Genomic DNA, 18813 nt, shown 5'->3' with positions numbered 1-18813 from the left:
TAATTAAGTCTGATCAGGACTATAGTATGTTTGTTACAGTGCTTTTGTTAAATGGGGTTGAAGACAATATATCACCTGTTTTTCATAACTGTTATGCCAATATTCTGCATAGAAACTGAGAAGAAAAAAAAACAATCTTGAAAAAGGAAGACGTAGTGTATTGGAGTACCATAAGTGTAATACTCAGTTTGGTCCATAGGTGGCACTGTAGCTGTATTGTGTTTGTTCTCCTTTTTCTAATAACTGTAATGATGGTTAAGTTGTGACTGTTTATGTGTATGATTAATGAATACTAATCAAAAGGGAGAATTGTAATGGCAATTTCAATGCAGTTGTGTTTCAACCATTTAAGATGTCCCCACACCCTACAACCCTGTTAAAAGAGTTCTTTCCTCAGTGGATGTGAGGGTCTAAGGACAGAGGATGTTGTTATGATGCCATGTGAAGCCCTTTGAGACAAACTGTTTGTAAAAACGGGCTATACAAATAAAATTGCCTTTCCTTGCCTCCCTTTTCCACCAAGATATCAGGCCTTCTTGTGTATTAACCATTTGTGAGTTGTAATATAAGTTTCACCCTCTTTATGTTTGAGTTACCCTGTCTTACATGCAACATCCCCACCATTATTTTCCCATGGGAACCCACCAGGGGCTCAATTCCTGCAGGACAGCCCAAATCGGAAAACAACAGAACTAGGGGAATGTCAGTTCCTGTAAGGTGTGAAAGCCAGGGCCCCCACTAGACCAAAAGGCCCTTTGAAGACCCCTTAAGTATAAATATAGATGTTAATTGGTGCTCGCAAAGAATATCCACAGCACGCCCTGATCAGATACAAGTGAAAACTCACTTCATTCAACTTTTAGAAAGTTTTCAGGTTATTTTTTTTATTTTGTCAAATGTCAAGAACAAACTGGATTCAAACTTCACACATGTTGATTTCTGAAACATGTCAAAAAAACAGTGAATCTTCCTTCACCTGATCTCAGAAACATTTTCCTTCAAAATAAACAAGTGGGAAAAGGTTGTTTTGTGCAGGAGAGTGTTTTATTGTGAAAAGTTAGGACGGAAGTTCTTTTTTTTTTTTTTCAAAATATTTTTATTGTCAATTTTCAAAGTAACGAACAATATACATACACACATAATAATAATGATAATAAATAAATAAATAAATGAATAAAAACTTGACACAAACCATGACGAATGTCGAAATAAAGTACACACAGAAAGACTTAATGTAGTGTCCGAGTTAAATGTCCACTCGAGTGTGTCAGAGTAGAATATCCACTTCTGCATCAAATATATCAGTACTCTTCAAATACACATGATAATAATAATAATAATAATAATAATAATAAAGATTAATTTAAAAAATAGATAAATAAATAAACAAGATAAAAATAAAGAAAGACTTGACACAAACCATAACATATAAAAACAGATTACACACAAAGAGGCTTAATAAAACATCAGAGTTGAATGTCCACTTGAGTGCATCAAATATGTCAGAATAGGTGTTCTTTAGGGGGGTTAACTACAGTTCCAAATACTCCAGGATAGGTCTCCATACACCATAGAATTTCTGTAAGTTGCCAGATATCTCGTATCTCAGTTTTTCAATGTGGAGAATTCCTACCAGCTCCCTCAGCCAGGCTTCGAATTTAGGTGGTGAGTCAGATTTCCACATTTTCAAAATGCATCTCTTTGCTATGACCATACCATAATGACCTTGAATTGAATCAACTGTAACCTAGCGTTAACTGAGCAATGGTGAATGTCATTTAAGGCTCGTTTCCATATTTCGTCTTGAATCGTGATATTAAGATCAGCCTCCCACATTTGTTTAAATTTAACAGCAGGTTGTGCAAGTTTGTGAGAGAAAGTACAAACCAATTTTGAAATCAAACCTTGCGCTTCTGGTGGGCCAAGTAAGAGCTTAAAAATAGCACTTTCTTCTGGCAAGGAGTCAGATGATGAAATATTTTGTCTTATGTAATGACGTAACTGTAAATACCTAAAGAAGTTTGATTTTGGCAGGTCATATTTTTTTTGTAAAAATTCAAATGAACATAAATGTTTATTAACATAGAGATCCTTTATGGACCCTACTCCTTTCCTACTCCACTCCTTAAAGCAGAAGTAAGTGGTCCGGTTGTTTTCGCTAATGCTGCGTTCCAGGCAGGCTTTTGAAATCGTAAATTACAGCTTCAAGTCACAACTTACGACTTTGTAGCGTTTCAGGCAACCCACTCGTGTTTTTCTGACCTGTTTTACCGGTGAAAGTCACTATAACGGCCACTCGTAACTTCTGACCGGTGAACTCGTACCAGATCGAACTGGTACCACTTCACGGTCGGAAAAATACAAGTTTCCTTAAACGCACCATAACAGCCCCCCCCCCCTAGTCGCCACATTCACGGCGTCCCTTGGCTGCACACACAGCCCTGCATGCCGTTCTCTCTCCTCATTGGATAAAAACTGTAGGATACGATAAATGTTTTCTCTTCGGCTCAGAGCAGAGCAGAGTGACTGACAGACCCGTGTTTCAGACCAAACACTCTATGTAAGTGATTGCTGTCGGAAGATATAACTATTTAAGACTTATATTAACACAAATATATCACTTACTTCTGCTTTAAAAACTGCATCTGTGTTTGAAGGAAGAAAGGCATGGTTATGCCATATAGGGGCGTGCACTGATGTCTTAGGAAGATCGCAAAATTTTCTGATCTGCATCCAGATTTTTTGAGCATTAGATATTGTGTAATGCTCTCCCTTGCAAGTGGCTCTCGGCCTTGGTAATGAAAAGAGAATTGCCCTGAGGGAGGTTTTATGGGGTAGACTTTGTTCTATTGCTAACCAGGATGGTATCTCAGTCTGTGGATCAGGGTTATTAGCCAGTTGCCAATATACCATCACTCTACTGTTAGCGGCCCAGTAATAATGTAGGAAACATGGTAGGCCAAGGCCTCCAGATTCCTTTGGCTTTTGAAGATGTTGTTTAGAGATTCTGTGTGCCTTATATCCCCAAATAAATGGTAAAATCACAGAGTCAATCATTTTAAAAAAGGACATCGGGATGAAAATTGGGATATTCTGAAACAAATAAAGGAACCTTGGCAGAGAGACCATTTTAATTGTATTTATACGGCCTATTAATGACAGAGGCAATGTTCTCCATTTTTCAATATTCTTTTTCAGGGCGTCTAATCTCTCCATGAAGTTATATTTAAAAAGTAACTCTGGTTTTTTAGTGAGTTTAGGTATTTAACCCAGTTTTTTGAAATGTTAAACTGAGTTGAGGTCACGAATGAGGGGTCTAAATCAGCTGTGAGCGACAAAAGGTCGCTTTTTTGCCAGTTTATGGTATATCCCGAAACCGTACCAAACTCATTTATCAGATTGAGCAGATATGGGATAGATTGTTCGGGGTCTGTCAAAAAAATAGCGATGTCATCCGCATAGTGATATTTTGTGGCTAATACCATCAATAATGACAGGCTTAATAAAATTATTTTCCCTTATACTAATTGCCAATGGCTCAATGGCTAGCGCGAAAAGTAATGGCGAGAGGGGACACCCTTGACGGGTGCCTCTCTCGAGCGGGAAGGGATGTGATCTGTCCTGATTAGTGACCACGGAGGCAGTTGGATTAAGGTAGGCCATCCGTATCCAGGAGACAAAAGTGTCTCCCAAACCAAATGATTCCATCACTCTAAACAGATATCCCCACTCCACCTGGTCAAATGCCTTTTCGGCGTCTAAACATAAAATGGCCTGCTTTGAACCTGTAGCAAATTTGTAATACATGATATTTATTAGCCGTCTTGTATTGAAAAAAGAATATCTGTTTGGAATAAACCCTGTCTGGTCTCTATGAATAAGAGATTCAATATACTGGTTTAGTCTGTTGGCTAATATTTTAGTAAAAATTTTGAAATCCACATTCAGCATAGAAATTGGACGGTAAGAGGCGGGGTTTGTTTCATCTCTATCTGGTTGAAGTATGAGAGCAATGTCCGCATTATATACCAACACTCACAACACTCCTAGGACATCTTTACGTGTCGAGATTGTCTGCGAACCTCTCCGCCTCCTCTGGGGTATTGAACGTGGAGGTGACGTTGCCGTGGGTAACTCTCAGGCGGGCAGGGTAGATGAATCCCGTGCGAAGACCAGCAGACTTGAATCTTTTCCTGGTGTCATCAAAGAGTTGACGCTGTTTCATAACCTCAGCCGGAAAATCCGGAAAGATATGGATGCGCTGACCTTGGTACATCAGAGGGGATTGTTGTGCTGCAAGCCTCATGATGAGCTCCTTGACGCGATAGTTGTGTATCCTGGCAATTAGCACACGGGGCCGGTTAGCGTCGTTAGCAGGCTGTCCACCCAGCCTGTGTGCACGGTCAACTTCTATGTGTCTCGGAAAGTGTTCTTTCCCCAGCAGATTTTCAATAAAGTTGGCCACAAACTCAACCGGGCGAGTAGACTCAGCATTTTCAGGCAGGCCTATTATCTTTATGTTTTGGCGTCTTGAACGTGCCTAAAGGTCCACAACTTTATCTTGTAAAGCCTTGTTAGCATCCCCCAGGCGTTTAGCCTGTAGCTCAAGTGCGGCTAACCTGTGGTCGTGGTCGCTGGCCATTACTTCCACTGCGGAAAGACGAGACGCATGTTCTGTCAGTGTAGCTTGGCTGGCTTGCAGAGACTCTTCCAGCGAGTTGAACCTCTCGACCATTTGCTTGCTCATCCCGTTTATGGCATGGAGAATAGCTGCACTTTCTAGTGAGGGACTAGCTGTTAGCTCAGTTAGCAGGCCACTCTCAAAAGTTTCCGAAGTTTCTTCTTCGGGCTTCTTGGCCGTTTGCTTCTTTGGTGGCATTTTTAAAACGTCCCTTGCGAGTTTTACAACCTTCCTCTTACTGTCTTTGGTCGAAAAAGTGGTGTTTTTATGAAAAACTCGATTTATCGGAGCGGAGCCTCACCTAGGCACGTCTACTCTGTCATGTGCGCTCTAGCGCCCCCAGGACATAAGTTCTTATGTTGATTTAACAACAAACTAGAGCTGCAACAATTAATCGATTAATTGAATTATAATCGATTATTAAAGCCTTAGTTTGTAGTATTGGGGCTAAGTTCAACATTGTAAGATGTAGCTGCTAATGCTGCTCAGCTGTAGCAACATGTGTGTTTTATAACGGCAGAAAAAAACAACTCTGTCGATCACAAGCCAAGTCACAGACACTCAATGAAGCGTTTGAGCCAAGTTCTTCCTATGTATTTGTAAACAACTCATTCTAAGCTTTTAATCAATAATCAGTTTTAAGAGTTTATGAAGGAAAAAAGTCCAAATTATCTGATTTCAGCTTCTTAAATGTGAATATTTTTGGTTTCATTGTTCTTTTATGACATTAAACTAAGTCTCTCTTTAGTTTGTGGATAAAACAAGATATTTGAGGACGTCATCTGGTGGTGTGGGAAACACTGATTGATATTTTTCAACATTTTTTAACATTTTATTGACCAAACAACTAATCGATTAATCGTTTAAACAATCAACAGATTAATCAAAAATAATCGTTAGTTGGTCAGGTGTAGAACCGGACCGTCCCGTCCTCTAGCTGCTGTGGAGCTGCTGGTGTTTGTTCAGGCTGCTGGAACTGCTGAACGCCTTCCCACACTGCCCACACACATACGGTTTCTCTCCGGTGTGGCTGCGCCGGTGGGCCGTTAAAGTTCCGGATTGAGTAAACGCCTTCCCACACTGCTCACAGCTGTACGGTCTCTCTCCGGTGTGGATCCGCTGGTGGGCCGTTAACTGTCTGGAGCTAGTGAACGCCTTCCCACACTGCTCACAGCTGTATGGTTTCTCTCTGGTGTGGATGCGCTGGTGGGCCGTTAAAGTTCCGGATTGAGTGAAAGTCTTCCCACACTGCTCACAGCTGTACGGCCTCTCTCCGGTGTGGATGCGCTGGTGGACTGTTAACTGTCCAGGGGTACCGAACCCCTTCCCACACAGCTCACAGCTGTACGGCCTCTCTCTGGTGTGGAAGCGCTGGTGGACTGTTAACTCTCCAGGGGTACCGAACCCCTTCCCACACTGCTCACAGCTGTACGGCTTCTCTCCGGTGTGGGTGCGCCGGTGGGCCGTTAACCGACTGGAGATAGCGAACGCCTTCCCACACTGCTCACAGCTGTACGGCCTCTCTCCGGTGTGGACGCGCTGGTGGATCGCTAACTCTCCAGAGGTAGCGAACGCCTTCCCACACTGCTCACAGCTGTACGGCCTCTCTCCGGTGTGGACGCGCTGGTGGAGCGCTAACTTACTGGAGGTAGTGAACGCCTTCTCACATTGCTCACAGCTGTACGGTTTCTCTCCGGTGTGGATGCGCTGATGAATTTTCAGTCCGGACAAGTCGGCGTATGATCTGCCACACTGCTCACACCTGTACGCCGTCTGTCCACATTGGCACCGCCGGCGGTGAGCGTTCAGATGAACTGAGGTCATGAACGTGTTCCCACACCCGTTACAGCTGTGTGGTTTCTCCTTGGTGTGATCTTGTCTCTATGGCAACAGACAGGAAGAGAGAGAGAATCAATCAGTCACTTAATGGATGGATGGACATTAAGTACCGTCATCATCGTCATCACACAGCTTGTTGATGCTGCTGTTTTGTTTTCCTTTTTAAATCTTAAAAAGGATCTTAGCTAGACATGTATAAGGAGAGGGGGTGGGAGTTTATAAGTTTTACTTCTTCTCACTCCTTTTCGAATATGTATTCTATTTTTTTTTTCATGTTTAAATGTTTTGTCTGATTCTCTTTTTTTATTACTTTTCATATTCGAAATAAACATTTCAATCAATCAATCAATCAATCAATCAATCAATAAATTCTTCATTAAATCTATTATTACCAGTATACGTAGTATGCACTATACCAGATTATTGCTTTAAGCTAATTTGCATCTGTAGTCCCATGGCAGGTCACAAAAATACAACACAGTAACAAGACAGATTAAACAGTATACAGGGATAAGACACCACAACAACATGGCTACACACGTCTGCGTGCAAAACAATATAAAGTGACGTAACAGCGCTACAGCAGGAAATAATGTAGGCAGGTTGGGTTGTAGACTTTTTAGTGAACCACAAAATATACAACAGCTGACAGGATTTAGCTTCATCTCTTGACTCGCTTCCACTGAAAACAGAAACACAGACCTGTGGCCCGGAACCGGACGGACTGGAGGACTCGTTGTCCTGGTGGACCGCGTCCTGCTCTAGATCCTGGTTCTCCTCCTTCATGTTGTAGTCCTGGTCCTGGTTCTCCTCCTTTATCATGTTGTAGTCCTGGTCCTGGTTCTCCTCCTTTATCATGTTGTAGTCCTGGTCCTGGTTCTCCTCCTTCATGTTGTAGTCCTGGTCCTGGTTCTCCTCCTTTATCATGTTGTAGTCCTGGTCCTGGTTCTCCTCCTTTATCATGATATTGTTGTAGTCCTGGTCCTGGTTCTCCTCCTTTATCATGTTGTAGTCCTGGTCCAGGTTCCACTAGCTCAGTGCGGTACGGCACGGCTCTACTGGGTTTTATCCCCTTTCCACCAGCCCCTCCTACCTGCTACTTCTTTGTTAACGCCTCAGTCTCCTCCCCTTAGATACCGTTGCTAAGGTAGAAAAAAACCAGGGGCCTTATTTGGAGGGAAACCGGTGGATACTTGTTTGGGACACCTTGAACTTTCAAAACACGCTGGTTGCCCACTCTTCCTCAACATTTCTACAGGGTCACATGATTCTGAAGTTACAGCCCAGTCTGTTCTTCTCCGACACCTTAGCAACGGTATCTAAGGGGAAGAGACTTAGCGATGTGACCGCGAGAGTCGGAGAGATCGCGGGAATACAAAGGAAAAAATGGCGCTTTCCACTTCACAGACACAGCACGGATCTAGAATATAATACATCCATGCTACAGAGCCACGGCTCGGCTCGGCTCGGCTCGGTTGAGGAGCTTCTCCAGCTCTGAGTTCTTCATACTTTGCTCCTCGTCAGATCACGTCGTCTCTCTCTTGTTTCTCTCCTCTCGGCAGCTCCAGACTCACTCGTCTGCTCCTCGCTAACGGACCACAGCTGCTTTTCCCAGAGCCGAAAAGCTCCAAGAGGAGATCCCGTCTGACCAGGACCAGGATGAAGGAGGAGAACCAGGACCGGGAAATTAGCGACCTGGATCAGAACACGACCGGAATTATGGAGCAGGACCAGGACCAGGACTACAACAATACCACGTTAAAGGAGGAGAACCAGGACCAGGACTACTACAATATCATGTTAAAGGAGGAGAACCAGGACCAGGACTACAACAATATCATGTTAAAGGAGGAGAACCAGGACCAGGGCTACAACAATACCATGTTAAAGGAGGAGAACCAGGGCCAGGACTACAACAATATCATGTTAAAGGAGGAGAACCAGGACCAGGACTACAATAATATCATGTTAAAGGAGGAGAACCAGGACCAGGACTACAACAATATCATGTTAAAGGAGGAGAACCAGGACCAGGACTACAACAATACCATGTTAAAGGAGGAGGACCAGGACCAGGACTACAACAATACCATGTTAAAGGAGGAGAACCAGGACCAGGACTACAATAATATCATGTTAAAGGAGGAGAACCAGGATCCAGAGCAGGACGCGGTCCTCCAGGACAACGAGCCCTCCGGTCCATCCGGTTCCGGTCCACAGGTCTGTGTTTCTGTATGTTTTGTGGTTAGCCTCCGATTTGGCACTTAAGGGGAAAGTTAAGAGGAAATTAACGTAACGTGCAGTGCGACTGTTTCTGTTTGTACACTGATGGTCTGTTTTTTGTGACACTTCTTGATGTAAAAACATTTTAGACATTTTAGGTAAGACATTAACTTTACGTGACACCCGCTATTGTATTTGTTAAACGTTTATTTTATTTGTGAAAATGCTAAAGGGGAGATTTCACTGTTTTTGTTTGATACCTAAAAAACCACTACTTCTCAAATCTGGATTAGATTATCCTAAAGAGGCTAAACATTCATTATCTAGGCCAGATTTGAGAAGTCTAGGTATCGTGGTTTTTGACCTAGGCCAGGTCTAATGTGGTCTATATGATGAGAAAACGGTGTAATGAATATTTAGCCTCTGCAAAATAATCTAATCCAGATTTGAGAAATCTAGGCATAGTAGTTTTTGATCTGGACCTGGTGTAATTTGGTCCATATGCTGAGAAAACAGTGAAATGTGCCTCTATTGCATTTTCACAAATAGAATAAAGGTTTCACAGATCAGAAACACTGCCTGAATGAATCTTCAGGGCCTGTAGATGAATCTAGTCTAGATTTGAGAAGTCTGAGTACAGTGGTTTTTGATCTGGACCTGCATAGAAATTGACCAATGGGCGCCACGCATCCCATCTGGCTCCCATTGGCTCGTACCCTCCATCCAATCCCCTCCTCGACCCGCCTCGTCCCTACCCCCTTCCGCTTAGAAACTACAAGTAGTTGTAACCGCTCTGAGCTGCTTAGCCACAGACACATGAACCCAGGAATTCAGCAACTGCTGAACCACTACTTCTCAAATCTGGATTAGATTATCCTAAAGAGGCTAAACATTCATTATAATCTAGGCCAGATTTGAGAAGTCTAGGTACCGTGGTTTTTGACCTGGGCCAGGTCTAATGTGGTCTATATGATGAGAAAACGGTGTAATGAATGTTTAGCCTCTGCAAAATAATCTAATCCAGATTTGAGAAATCTAGGCATAGTAGTTTTTTTTTTGACGAGGGGATTGGATGGAGGATCCAATCCCCTCGTCTTCCCTGCTCCTCCTCGACCCGCCTCGTCCCCACCCCCTTCCACTTATAAACTACAAGTAGTTGTAACCGCTCTGAGCTGCTCAGCCACAGACACATGAACCCATGAATTCAGCGCCTGACCGGGGTTTCTCTGCACCGCGGAGCGACTGGCCCCGGTCTTCCTGCTCCTCTTCCCCAGACACAGCACCATGTGCCCGGTCACGCAGCGCGAGCAGTCTCCCTGGAGGGGAGCGTATCTATGTTCCCCGGGTCCTATGTTCCTCATTTTTACCAAAAAGGGTCTTATGTTACCCGGTCGCAATACATACTGGGGAACATAGGACCCTTTTTATGAAGAAAGGCCCTATGTTCCCCGCTGTTGCTGGTCGATGGACTCCGTACTTATCTGGACTCTCTATATATCTGGCCTGTCCAGCCTTTACCTGGTCTTTTTACTAAACTTAACCAACTCCTTTCTTTATTGCCTAAACCCAACCAATGGGACAATTCCACTTCTCACTCAAAGTCACAACTCAACTTCTCACTCAAAAATAGGCAAAAATATGCCAAGTCACAACTCAACTTCCAGGTATGGGAACAAAAATTGCATGTTCCCCGGGTCCTTTTGGGTCTGGACACAGAGGGGAACAGTGGGGAACATAGGACCTTTTTTCTAAAAAAGGGTTCTATGTTCCCCGGTCTGGACACAGAGTCTTCCTATAGAAGATAGAACCCTTTTCCCCAAAAGTGTCTCAGCTGGCGTCAGTAAAATGTTTTTCTAACAGGCTGACAGTGACAATCACGTGAAACTGAGGCGAACTCATTCATGGTTGTCTCTGATACTGATAACAGCCTACCTCCCATGTAGACGAGCGACATGTGCACTCATTAAAGCGGCGCGTAGCCGCGTGCAGTCGGTGCGACGGCGACGCACCGACTGCACCGACCCACCGACCCCGTTTCAGAGGTGAAGGAAGCCCTAAGTGGAAAGACGTCACCTCCGCGATGTAGAAGCTAGCGGGAAGACGACGGAGTCGGCCCCGGGCTATCGGTTCAGTAGACCGGCTACTGCCTCTGAGACGAGCCGGTAGCATGGATGTAGCCTACTAGCCCCCGGTCGCTGCTCCCTCTGTATTTCTCCTAAAACAAACGTCCTAACAGGCGATATCTGGATAAACTGACCACAGACTGGGGATTTAACAGTAACTTTCTCACATGAAAAAATATTAAACCTTTTCGACCCAAGGTTCAAGGTTCAAGAGTCTTTATTATCCCCTAGGGGCAATTTGTTTCACCGCGAGTAGCAAACATGCAACTATCACATCCAAAAAAACATTCAACATAGGTAATTTAAAAGCCTGATCTCTGCAGGGACATATTAATCTCTCCATCTATTGGTCTTACATCTCGGAAGCCCATGCATCCGTCACTGGATTTACAGCCTAGTCTGGAATAGGCAACAGAAGGTGAAGATCAGCAATGACACAACCTCCCCTCTGACCCTCAGTGCTGGCTGTTCTCCCTCTACACAAACCAGCTCACATCACACCACAGTTCTGTCAACCTGTACAAGTACGTGGACGACTTAACCATTGTAGGACTCATCACCAACAACCAGGAACCAGAATACCGTGCACGGATCAACTAAGTAGTGACCTGGTGCACAGACAATGACCTCCTACTACCCAGGGGGCAAAATCCCAGTTTTTTTGGAAAACAGACACGGGGCGTTGTAAAAGGTTTGACACCAGAAATGATCTCTAGGAACTTGGGTGGACAACCCGGTCAACTAGCTGCTGGAAAGCTACAGGGGCCAAAACCCCTTTCTTGGGTCATTTTGCTGGCGAAATTATTATGTAAATGCAAATATTTAGGTACTCCAATGGCATAAATAGTCATACAACTATAAAATTTGGCAGAGAGTATCTTCACACATAGGGGGAGGCAGGAAAAAAGATTCTGGGGTTTGGTACAACTCGATTTTAAGATATCACCCCAACATCCCAAAAAAGACCCCAAAAAAGTACTGTTCGCCATTTTTCTGCACTTGGACTATGCACTACGGAGAATATCTATGTCTAACATGTATATAGAAAACTTCCTTAATTCATAAGCTTCCATTTGAGTCCAAGATAGCCTTTCTATCTCCAAAGCCAAACTTGCTGTGGCCAACGGTCTTCTATCTGTTCACTTTGGGGAGACCAGAAATAGAATGGTTTCTGATCATGTCAGTTACCATGGAGTTTTTCACAATAGGTGTTGCATTGTTTGGAGACAGCCTGTAGCTTTTCAGTAGCTAGTAGAAAGGCTATCTTGGACTCAAATGGAATCTTATGAATTAACTCATTGAGTGCCAACCACGTAATTTCTCGTTTTTCGTTCCCATGCGTTGAGTGCCAAAAACGAAATTTTTCGTTTTTTGCTTTTTTTAAATTATGAAAATAGACACTTTAATACACATTATATGTAAATTTGGGGACTCTACGACGAGGAGAACTGAAATAGATGACGATCAAAGTCACATGACAGCTCATGATGTGGAAGTTTTTATCATAACTCAGCTTCTGCAAACGGAGTTCTGCATGCAGATGCAGCGCAGCTGCTCTGCTCTCACCCGCGCTGCTGCTCCAGCTGCTCAAGCTGCTCGGAGCAGAAACAGGAAGCTCTCAGCCCACAGTCCCGCCCGGTCTTCATCTGGAGCAACACCGTGTCCTCCCCAAAGTCCTCCCACGGTAAAATCTGATGGTCTCTGGGCCAAAGCAGACCGCCGGCACCGACCCGTACCACAGACGGGCCGCGACCACCGGCGGGACCGGTGTTCCTGAGCCGCTGTGGCCGGCAGAGCCTCACGTTCCGCGGCGAGAGGCTGTGACACGGCACGGTGCGTCTGTGTTATTGTTGTTTAGTGGCGCCCCCCCCACCCCCGATGGTGGTTTTGTGAATAGAACAACAATTGTTGTATATATTTATCTTATACGAGCCCTTTGATCCAGAAATGCGAGTGTCAGAAGAGCGACAGACACAAACAGAGCACCTTTCATAAAAGACGCTCTATCTCCTTTTCTAGAAAAAAAGGAGGGATTTTGGTGAAACCCAGCCATGTTTAGCTTGACTTTTCTCAGGAACGGAGGCACGTAGAAACAAACGGTTTGTGGTCATTTGAAGCATAAAGTTAAACCTTTCAATTGAGCTACAGTATGTGTTGGTGGCAATAATATAGAATACACTATGGCTCTACATAAAAAGTCAAAAATGGTCTAAATTGCCGGTACACTTGACTAAAACTTTGGAAAGGAGCGCGGCACTCAATGAGTTAAGGACGTTTTCTAAATACATGTTAGGCATAGATATTCTCCATAAAGTGCTGAAAATAATTTTATGTCATAACCAAAACTACATAATATTCTCACATATTGCACACTATCGTGCCTGCATTGTGCAGTGTTAAGCACCACACACACACACACACACACACACACACACACACCTATACAGGTACGGGTGGTTTATAAGGTCTTTTTTCCCATACCAGTTCATACCATGGTTTATGGAGGCACCACTTTCCTGTGGTTGTAGAGAGCTGTAACAAACATTAAGCTGGTATTTCTGAATTTAGAAAAATTCCCCACTATTCAGAATTCAATTCTAGTAAAAGAATCTGGAGATATGAAGGCCTGACATTCTACAGGACTGTGAGGACGGGGCGGGAGGAGGCGTTTCCAGACATGAATATGACTTAGGAGGACCATCCTGGTATATCGAGACATTACTCATACACATACACAAGCCTATCAAACCCTTAGTTATGAGGACCAACCTGCTATAACTGGACATCACTCATACACATACACAAGCCTATCAAACCCTTAGTTATGAGGACCAACCTGCTATAACTGGACATCACTCATACACATACACAAGCCTATCAAACCCTTAGTTATGAGGACCAACCTGCTATAACTGGACATCACTCATACACATACACAAGCCTATCAAACCCTTAGTTATGAGGACCAACCTGCTATAACTGGACATTACTCATACACATACACAAGCCTATTAAACCCTTAGTTATGAGGACCAACCTGCTATAACTGGACATTACTCATACACATACACAAGCCTATTAAACCCTTAGTTGTGAGGACCAACCTGCTATAACTGGACATTACCTATACAAGATATATACAAGGTATACAGAAGGGAACAACCACTGGGCTAAAACGGGGCTGTATATACACTAAAAAATGGGTATTTGGACTTCCGGTTAGCTGCAGCCCAAAATGGCAGCATAGAGAACTCGCTCCCGATCAGTACTCGATAAAATTCCCCGAACTCGACAACCTTGATAGAAATAGATAACCTGAAGCCGAGATGGAACGGGGTGGGAAAACAAGAAGACAAAGAAAACAAAGATACACGAGAAAACAACAAGAAATGACCGAAGACGGAGACGACACGACAGGCACGGACTCAGACCGTGAGGAAGAGCACATGGGGACACAAGCGGCTATGCTAATACGAACGGGACTGAAAGATATCGCCAAAGAAATAAAAGATTTTAAAACCAAAATGAAAGCAGAGTTTACAGCATTCAAGGAAGAAATAAAAAAAGAAATGAAAGAAGAACTCGAGGATTTAAAAAAAGACGTTAATCAGCGGCTCACAGAAACAACAACAGAGTTAGCTACACAAGACAAGAGACTCACAGAGGCAGAAGAGAGAATTGAAGAGATGGAAACCTGGAACATAGAGGCAAAAGAGGCCCTACTCCAATCGATGAAACAACAGAAAATATTACAAGACAAGCTGACAGACCAAGAGGGAAGAAATCGACGGAATAATATCCGCATCTTCGGTCTGAAAGAGGGAACTGAGGGCAGCTCAGTGGCACAATTCATTGAACAACTTCTGAAACAAGAACTACCGCTGCCGATAAGCATGGAGCTACAAATACAACGGGCACACCGAGCTCTAATGCCGAAACCAGACGCTGATAAACCTCCGAGATCGATCGTGGTGAACTTTCTTCAGTACACGGTGAAGGAGACGGTGCTGAAGGAAGCCTGGAAGAAAAAGATCCACTACCAAAACCAACCACTCTTCTTTGATCACGACTACGCCGCTGAGGTTATCCGGAAAAGAAAAGAATACAACGGTATTAAAAAAACCCTAAAAGAGAAGGGAATACGCTTCCAGACGCCCCTGACGAAAATAAGGATCCATTGGGAAGCCGGACCGCGGACATACGAGAGCGCACAGGAGGCTGCAGAGGAGCTGCACAGGAGGGGAATCACGGCGGAGTCACCGGGGAGAGGCGCAGCCAGGACGGGGACGGAGGAGCGGCTCCAGCGGGCGCTGCCGTGGCAATTAACCGGGAACCCAGAAGACACTGTTGCGCGAATCAAGAAAAAACTACAAGACTTTCAAAGGAAATGATGGTCTAAGGTATGTGAGTGCATTAAAACAGACAGAAAAGGACACGAAAGGACAGACCTGAAGTGATTGAACTCGTAAAACCGGTCATAATATTGATCAGTCTTCATATACTACGTATATCTGATCGATGAGAACATGTTTACCTAGGAGGTTAATGCACAGACATTACTGGACAATTAGACCAAACCTACCTAGAGAGGGGCCCCCATACACAGTGGGATTTCCCCCTCAACCCACACAGGTAATGTGGGAGGCACACACAAGGACACATGCCTATTTTTGGAAGTTAAACTGTTCTATGTTATACGTTCTATATCAAACGGTTCTGTTTTTGTTTGTTGTTGGTTACTATGGCTACGATGTGGATCCAAAGATTGAACGACTGAAGTATGAGTAATATCTCACTAGTGTCACTAAACATAAATGGGCTAAACAACCCGGTTAAGAGAGGCAAGGTAATTTTGAAAATGAGGAAAGTTAAAGCACAAATCATCTTTCTCCAGGAAACCCACTTATCCAAGGAGGAGCATGAAAAGCTTAAGAAGTTTGGTTATAGGAAAACTTACTATAGCACATGCAGGCAAAGCCGAAAAAGAGGGGTTGCTATAATGATACAAAACACAGTTAATTTTGAATGCCTGAAAGACATCAACGATGACGAAGGGCGATATGTTATTGTTAAAGGAAAACTAGAGAACAAAATGATCACATTAGTTAATGTCTATGCCCCACCAGAAAGTGACAAGCATTTCTTTAAAGCTTTATTTTCCACCATATCATCTGAGGCAGAAGGTATTATGATGTGTGCAGGGGATTTTAATGTCATTCTGGATCATAAGATAGATACAACAAGCAAAAGAAAGAATAAGATCCACCTAACTAAATTCATGAATATGTCACTGAAGGAACAGGGTATGAAAGATGTGTGGAGGGAATTTCATCCAACGGAGAAGGATTATACACACTACTCTAACACACACAAGACTCACTCCAGAATAGACTATGTATTTATGAATAGCTGGGACCTGCACAGGGTGAAAGAGTGTAAAATTGGGGTGGCGGATGTTTCTGATCATAATGCAGTTCACTTAACTGTACTTCTGGATAGTAGACATAAAAACACAACATGGAGAATGAACGTGGGAATAATGAACAGTAAGGTAATAACTGAACAAATTAAAAAAGAAATAAAGAGCTGTATAGAAGATAATGATACAGAAGAAGTTAAACCAACTATCCTATGGGACACTCTAAAGGCAGTAATTAGAGGAAAATTAATAGCTATAACATCACAGCAAAAGAAGCTTAATCAAGCAGCCTATCTCAACTTGACTGATCAATTAAAAAATCTGGAAACAAAACATCGAAACACGAAGAAAACTCAACTTCTACAAGAAGGGAAGACTATTAAAGAGGAAATAGACAAACTTCTGAAAGATGATGGAAAAGAAACTCAGATTTGTGAAACAGCAATACTATGAAACTGGCCCTAAAGCTACTAGAATTCTTGCAAGGCGTATTAGGAAACAACAGGTCCAAAGTACAATACCCAAAATCAGAGACCCACAATCAGACAAATTAGAATATGAGGTAGCGGAAATAGAAAACATATTTAAAAATTACTACAAAAAACTATATTCACAACCACCCTCGTCTAGTGAGGAGGCGAAAAGACAGTTTCTCAACTCACTCGACTTACCAGCTATTGGGGAATTACAGAATAACAAACTCACAGCTCCTATAACACCTGATGAAATATCCAAGACCATATCCAAACTTAAAGCTAACAAAACCCCTGGAGGAGATGGTTTCCCATCGGAGTGGTATAGAGCCTTTAAGCAGGAACTGATACCTCTCCTTACAGCTTCTTTTAACTGGACCCTCAAGGAAGGCCAATTACCACCATCTTGGAAAGAGGCAATCATTTCGTTAGTCCCCAAAGAGGGAAAAGATACAGAATACTGTAATAATTACAGACCAATATCAGTTCTTAATGTGGACTACAAGATATATACATCTATCATAGCACAAAGATATAAGACCCTTATGAATGACCTAATTGATGAAGACCAAACAGGTTTCATCGCAGGGCGCCAAACACAAGATAGCATTAGGAGGACAATCCAGATAATCAATACAATACAATCAAATAAGAACAGCGCAATTCTATTAAGTCTTGACGCTGAAAAAGCTTTTGATAGCGTTAATTGGAATTTCCTATATTTAGTATTAGAACGATTCGGATTTAACAAAGATTCAGTCAATTGTGTTAAAACTATTTACCAAAACCCTACAGCCAGGATAAAAGTTAATGGCAACCTAACAGATAGAATATTACTAGAAAGAGGTACCCGACAAGGATGTTGCCTATCTCCGCTCCTTTTCGCTTTATATATTGAACCGTTAGCACAGGCAATCAGACAGAATGAGAAGGTAAAAGGAATTAATATCAAAGGACAGGAACATACAATAAGTCTATTTGCGGATGATATTTTAATATATTTGGACCACCCCAACACAAACTTTATTCAATTAATGCACCTTATAAATGAGTTTGGGATCCACTCAGGATACAAAATAAATGTAAATAAGACGCAGATTCTGACCTTTAATTATACCCCATCCCTAGAAATCAAGAAAACCTACCAATTAAAATGGCACGCAAAAACTATAAAATATCTTGGTGTAACTCTAACAAAACGACTCTCTGACCTATACAAAGCAAATTACGATCAGATCCATCTCCAGATAAGTAGAGACATAGAAAGGTGGACAACCTTGCTATTAGATCTTAACTCAAGAATTGAAGTAATTAAAATAAATATTTTCCCTAGACTACTTTACTACTTTCTCTCTCTACCTATCAAGATTCCACAGGAAAAGTTCAAAATTTGGGATAAAATGATCTCCAGATTCGTATGGAATGGTAAAAGACCACGGATAAAGTACTCTACGCTGCAATTGGGAAAAGAAAAAGGCGGTATGGGACTCCCAAAATTAAAAGATTATTACCGTGCAGCACAATTAAGACCAATAATTATGTGGTGTGACAAGGACTATAATGCAAAGTGGAAAGATATTGAAAAGGTGGTGGCAGATACACCAACCCAGGCCCTGGTTGGCAATCTAAAACTAATGAAGTCACTACAAGAATGGATAGACCCAATAACTCTACACACACTGTCTATTTGGTTTGATTTTGTCAGACAACACAAATTAGAAAGGGACATAAAATTGTTAAGCTGGTTTTCTTATGATGACGGATTTAAGCCAGGTGTAAATGACTACAACTTCAGGGACTGGAGTAGGAAAGGGCTCACAGCAATGTGTAAACTAATGAAGAATGGACACATAATGAGCTTCCAGGAGCTGAAAACGGACTATGGCCTTGAAAATAGAGATCATTTTAGATTTCTACAGCTACGGGACTATTTTATCAAGGAAATACAAACTGTGAAAAATCTAAATGGTGTACTTGATGTAATGATCAGGACATACAATGGAACCAAACTGAAAGCAGTTTCAGTACTGTACCAAAACTTAAGAGACTCAGAAG

At 42.7% G+C, this 18813-nt stretch overlaps 1 protein-coding gene across 1 annotated transcript in view; it reads right to left on the bottom strand.

Annotated features, from left to right (window-relative positions):
- Nucleotides 1-5614: 5614 nt before the first annotated feature.
- Nucleotides 5615-18813, bottom strand: part of LOC311001513 (uncharacterized protein) — a gene marked incomplete at its 3' end in the record, with an annotated part of 31485 nt that continues 18286 nt past the window's right edge. Inside the window, exon 2 of the mRNA XM_083992601.1 lies at nt 5615-6562. Within this exon, the coding sequence (XP_083848727.1) occupies nt 5615-6505 (891 nt within the window). The 5' untranslated portion in view covers nt 6506-6562. The remainder of the gene's footprint in view (nt 6563-18813) is intronic.

Source organism: Trachurus trachurus (assembly GCF_905171665.1).
Source record: "Trachurus trachurus genome assembly, chromosome: 18".
Lineage (NCBI taxonomy): Eukaryota > Metazoa > Chordata > Actinopteri > Carangiformes > Carangidae > Trachurus > Trachurus trachurus.
The sequence above is the reverse complement of the archived record's forward strand: the minus strand, read 5'-3'. Positions and strand labels throughout refer to the sequence as shown.